The sequence below is a fragment of the Fukomys damarensis genome, unplaced genomic scaffold (assembly GCF_012274545.1).
Source record: "Fukomys damarensis isolate Sample0158 unplaced genomic scaffold, DMR_v1.0_HiC HiC_scaffold_39, whole genome shotgun sequence".
Taxonomy (NCBI): domain Eukaryota; kingdom Metazoa; phylum Chordata; class Mammalia; order Rodentia; family Bathyergidae; genus Fukomys; species Fukomys damarensis.
This window is the reverse complement of record NW_022900951.1, coordinates 48,804,951-48,810,913: the sequence shown is the minus strand read 5'-3', so window position 1 is coordinate 48,810,913 and position 5,963 is coordinate 48,804,951. Positions and strand designations below refer to the sequence as shown.

General features: G+C 35.9%; 1 protein-coding gene across 1 annotated transcript; it reads left to right on the top strand.

Annotated features, from left to right (window-relative positions):
- The first annotated feature begins 331 nt into the window (after window positions 1-331).
- On the top strand, window positions 332-2,130 carry LOC104872153 (germ cell-less protein-like 2). Its single transcript, XM_010638299.2, has one exon. The coding sequence runs from the start codon at window positions 592-594 to the stop codon at window positions 2,128-2,130; it is 1,539 nt and encodes a 512-aa protein (XP_010636601.1). The 5' UTR covers window positions 332-591.
- Window positions 2,131-5,963: the final 3,833 nt, after the last annotated feature.

The window sequence follows — 5,963 nt, the reverse complement described above, 5'->3', positions numbered from 1 at the left end:
TCTATAGTAGTCAAAGATACTTCATAAAACAATAAGGCATAACTGTTCACCATTTAAATGGCTAAAAGCTGTGGTAAATATTTATATTCAATACTGATAATTGAGAAAGTAAGATTCTAGTATATCCTAGCAATAAAATCACGAAGATGAACAATATTTACTGTTGATAAAAATGCTTTGGCTTGGTCATTGCCATTACAAAAAGCAAAAAACTCAACTTGGGAGGCTGTGGCAGAAGGTTTGTAAGTTTGAGGCCAGCCTGAGAAACATGACAAGATCTCATCTGAAAACATTTTGATTTCTTGAGAAAAAGCATTGAATGTAAAAGAAAATAATTTCTCAGAGATTTGCATCCTCAAGTAAGGGACCTGACTCAATGGAAACGTACTGTTTTCAGTGGGCGGGGCAACAGATTATGAGAGACAGGGTGGCCAATGAGGAATGAAGGAAGGGCTTCATTTGTGACGTTTGCAGCTGCCCCCAAGTGTTCCAATGAGTCTAGCGCCTAGGCAGTGTTGTCAGGCTGGGGAAATGCCGTGATAGGAAAGCTACTACAAGAGTCTCTTTGAGGAATTCCGGAAGGTTTCACCTATGGGACTCATAGGCAGCCGCGTCCTGAGATGCTGGGAACCTGATTCAGTAGATCTACTGCAGCAAGAATACTCCGCAAGGCCCAGTAGTCATATTTCTGGCAGTCACAAGCGCAAGGAGAGCAGTGAGCACGATTTGCGCCCAACATGTGACAGCCACAGGTCTGAGAACCAAGAAGAGTATCCACAGGAATTTCTCAGTACAAGCGATGGGAAAAGAGTTAAAATTACATCCGAGTATGCTTACGAAAAATTGTTTTTGAATGGGGAAAACAGTGACATTAAAATCTCTGCTCTGGGTAAAGTATGGTGTTTGCATAAAATATATTTATGTCATTCAGGTTACTTTGCTAATATGTTTGGAGGTTCTTCAAAGGAATTACACAAAAATATGATTGAACTTGATATAAATGACAAGAATATAGATGTCCAATCCTTGCACTTTGTATTAGGTTCCTTGTACAGGGATGAGTGTATCTTCATGGAGCCTTTTAAAGTTCCAAATGTTTTGGCAACAGCATTCCTACTTCAGGTAGAAAATTTAATAAAGCAATGTATAGAGACCATGAAGACAACAATTAATGCGACAACTGTATGTGGTTATTTTGCAGCAGCAGAAACATATGGGTTAGATTCTGTAAGGGCAGAATGCTTTGAATGGCTTCTTCACAATTTGATGACACACCCATGTGTTGAACTTTACAAAGAAATTGGACTAGAGCTAATGAATTTGCTCATCTCTTCTCCTGACTTACTTGTAATGCAAGTGGAAATAGACATATACACCATGCTAAAACAATGGATGTTCCTTCACCTTAACCCAGCTTGGAAAGGCTCAATGAAAGAACTTTTAGCTAATGCTAACAACTGGTTTTCCCGGAACAGAGAATGTATTGGTAATATCACTTTTCTTGACACAGAAGAAGGAATAACATTTAAACCAGTGTTTAAAAATTTGAGGTTTCAGCATATCTTCTGTGGCCTGTCTGCTATAAGGGTTATTGAACAAGATTTTCTCATACCATCAGAGTGGTTATCATCTGTTTACAAACAACAATGGTTTACTTTTCTCAAGGCAAGACGATATGGGGAAATTGGGCCTCGAGACATCAATGAAACAGAATTTGAAAGATACAGCATGCGGTGTGGTAAAAAGATTATCAAAGATGGTAGATATATCTGGAAGTGGTCAGGTTACAACTTTGGCTTTCCTTTACATGTCATTTTTACTAGCCATTGCATAATTTTCAAGCAAAATACTTGCAATCAGCTGCGTGAAGTTTATTCCACCTTACAACCTCTAAGAAATATTGCATTTAGATTAACTCTGGTATCTTTTGATGTTACTGGAAGACTAAGTTTCAGCAAAACAACTGGTTATAAAATACTTACCTTAAAAAATGATGAAGAACGTGTGATAATGAAGTTGGATAGCATACCTTTGAGCTTTCCTTTATATATATTCTGCAACTTCCTGTTTATATCATTAGAAAATACAAAAAATTGCCAATCTTGTACATTAGACAATATTAACACTTAAAAATTTCTACTGTACATAAAATTGACATGAAGGATGACTAAAATGAAATAGTCTAATAGAAAAGTAAAATCAAAAAAGACTATTCTTCAATTTTATTGTATTTCTATATATCGGTGAAGAAAATATTTAATTCCAAGCAAGTATCTATTGAGCCAAATTTTAAATGATACTGTCATCTTTTGATTTTCATTTACTATAAACTGCTAATCTTTATGTGAAAAAAGACTGTAATTGCAAGATACAAAAAGTGAAACTCCTTTGATGGCTAAATTTAATCCATCCTAATGTGGAAACAAAATAAAGATTTGTCTCTTTTGCTGAAGCATTTGTGTAAATGTAGTATTCATTGCAGCAGTACTACTTGAGGGAGTCAATCACTTGTACTGTCTTCTACTGTATAATTTAAGTTTGAAAATAATCAAAAGGACGAGGTCAGATCTGTTCAGGGTGATATGATAAGTAAAATAAATCAGACACAAACTTACATATTGTACAGTTTCTCTTATATGAAAAACACTTTATATAGATAAATTAAAGGTAGATAATATGAAATGGAGACAGATTTTTGCAAATGGAAAAGGAAAACCAGAGATGGAGGGAAGGAAAGTAGGAGGGGCATGAAGGGGAGGGAAATGGAAAAGTAGAATTAACATTTGCTATGTACAAGTGCCAACTTCCCATGGTGAACAGAAACATTATGTATGGTACATGCGCTAAAAAGTTAAAATCTATTAGTTCCTTAAAGTAACTATAAACATTTTTTTTTATTTTAAATTGAATTTATTGGTACATTCTAGGTAGACAGTACAGTTACATTCATTACTGGGATCTTGTACTTTTACATGCCAGGTCTTGTGTTCTCATTTTTTCCCCTTGTTCCTACCCTCCCTTCACCCTCCCCTCTCCTCCTCTCCCCACTTCAAAGACTTTAATTCCATTTTTACATTTTCTCATATTTTTTTCCTTTTCTCTTATTCCCCCTTCCCTATCCTTCTCACTCTCCCTATAGCTTTGGTCCTTTTCTTCCTATTTCACATTGCTAATTGTCCCATTAGGATCTTGAGTACTATTTTAGTTTTTCACACCAGAGAAACTATTTGGTATTTACACATGTGACCCTTATTTATTTCACTTAGAAGTATATCCTCAGACTGCACTCATTTACCTCAGCCATTCTTTATGGCTGAGTAGTATTCCATGTTATAGAAAAACCACATCTTTATCCAATTTCCAACTGATGGGCAGATGGGCTGTTTCCAAGTTTTAGCTATTACAAACTGTGCTGCTATAAACATGTTTGCGCATACATCACTGTGGTATAATGACACTACAAATGTAGGTGTGCATATGCCACAGTGATATGATTCTTTCAATTCTTTTGGGAAGATACCCAAGAGAGGCATGGCTGGGTGAAATGGAACCTCCAATCCTAGTTCTTTGAGGTATCTCCATATTGACTTCCATAGTGGTTGCACCGGTCTGCACTCCCGCCAACAATGGAGAAGGGTTCCTTTCTCCCCACATCCAAGCCCACATTTGTTGCTGTGTCATTTCTTGATAGCAGCTAATCTTTGTTGTGTGAGGTGAAATCTCAGAGTTGTTTTCATCCACATCTCTCGAATGACCAGTGATGCAGAGCATTTTTTCATATATTTACTTGCTGCTTTTATTTCTTTGTCTGAGAATTGTCTGTTCATTTCAGATGCCCATTTTAGAATTGGGTCTTTATATGTGGGGGCACTGGTTGTTTTGAGTTCTTTATATATTTTAGATAATAGTCGTTTGTCTGAGTAGCAGTTAGTAAAAAATTTTTCCCACATTGTAGGTTGTCTCTTAGTTGTGTTGATGGTTCCTTTTGCAGTATATAAGCTTTTTAATAAGATGAGATCCCAGTTGTTGATTCGTTCTGCAGGTTCCCATGCTACTGAGGATTTCTTCATAAAGTTTTTTCCTATGCCAATGTCCTCCAGAGTTTTGCCTAACTTATCTTCAAGCAAGTTTAGTGTTTCTTTTTTATATTTAGATCTTTAGTCCACTTGGATTTTAATTTAGTGCGTGGTGACAGATAAGGGTCTAGTTTTAATTTTTTGCAGGTTGAGATCCAGTTTTTCCAACACAATTTATCAAACTGGCTATCTTTCCTCCACTGGGGACTGTCAGCTCCTCTGTCAAAGATGAGGTAGCTGAGTGCATCTGGAGTTGTTTTTGTGTCTTTCAATCTGTTCCACTGATTCTCAGGTCTGTTTCTTTGCCAGCACCATGCTGTTTTTATCACAGTGGCTTTGTTGTATAGTTTCAAATTGGGAATTGTTATACCCGCTGCCATGTGTCTGTTGCCTAGGATGACTTTTGCTATTCTAAGTCTCTTATGGTTCCAAATGAATTTTTGGATTCTTCTTTCTAGTTCTGTGAAGTATTGTGTTGGGATTTCAATTGGTATTGCCTTGAATCTGTATAGCAGTTTTGGTAGTATGGCCATTTTCACTATGTGGATTCTTCCCACCCAGGAGCAGGGGACATCTTTCCATTTTCTTATATCGTCCTCGATCTCTTTTTTTCGAGTGCTGTACTTTTCAGTGTAGAGGTCTTTAGCTTCTTTTGTTAGATTGATTCCCAGATACTTCATTTTTTTTGGGTGCTATTGTGAAAGGAATTGTTTCACTAATTTCTTTCTCAGTGGGTCTGTTGTTTGTGTATAAGAAGTCTATTGATTTTTGGATTTTGACCTTTTATCGATCTACTCTGCTAAAAGTGTCAATTAAGTCGAGAAGTCTTTTGGTGGAGTTTTTTGGGTCTTCAATGTAGAGTATCATATCATCAGCAAATAATGACAGTTTAACTTCTTCCTTTCCTATCTTTATTGATTTAATTTCCTTCTCTTGTCTAATTGCTATGGCTAATGTTTCCAGAACTATATGGAAGAGCAGTGATGATAGTGGGCGTCCTTGTCTTGTTTCTGATTTTAACGTGAAGGTTTTCAGTTTTTGGCCATTTAATATGATGTTGGCTGTGGTTTTTTCATAGATAGCCTTTATTAAGTTGAGACATAAACCATCTATTCCAATTTTTTGCAGAGTTTTTATCATGAATGGGTGTTGAATTTTGTCAAATGCTTTTTCTGCATCTATCGAGAGGATCATGTGGTTCTTGTCCTTGACTTTGTTAATATAGTGTATTATATATATTGATTTATATATGTTGAACCATCCTTGCATCCCTGGAATAAATCCAACTTGGTCAGGATGTATGATCTTCTTGATGATCCTCTGTATTCTGTTTGCTAGTATCTTATTAAGGATTTTTGCATCTATAGTCATTAAGGAGATCGGCCTGTAGTTTTCTTTTTCAGTTACATCTTTCCGAGGTTTGGGAATCAAAGGGATATTTGCTTCCAGGAATGAATTCGGAAGTATTGCTTCTCTTTCAATTTTACTGAAAAGTCTGAAGAGTAATGGCAGTAGATCTTCTCTAAATTTCTTGTAAAATTTAGCAGTGAATCCATCAGGACCTGGGCTTTTCTTTGTTGGTAACTTTTTAATTACATTTTCAATTTCACTGATTTTGATTGGGGTATTTAAATTGTTTTTTATCTTCTTTGTTCAACTTTGGTAATTCATAAGTATCTAGAAATCTGTCCATTTCTTCTGTGTTTTCCATTTTGTGAGAGTACAGGTTCTCATAGTTTGTATTAATGATCTTCTGGATTTTGGTGGGATCTGTTGTGACTTCACCTTTTTCATTCCTGATTGCATGAATCTGAGCCTTTTCTTTCCTTTTTTGATAAGGTTTGCTAAGGGTTTATCAATTTTATTTATTCTTTCAAAAAACTAACT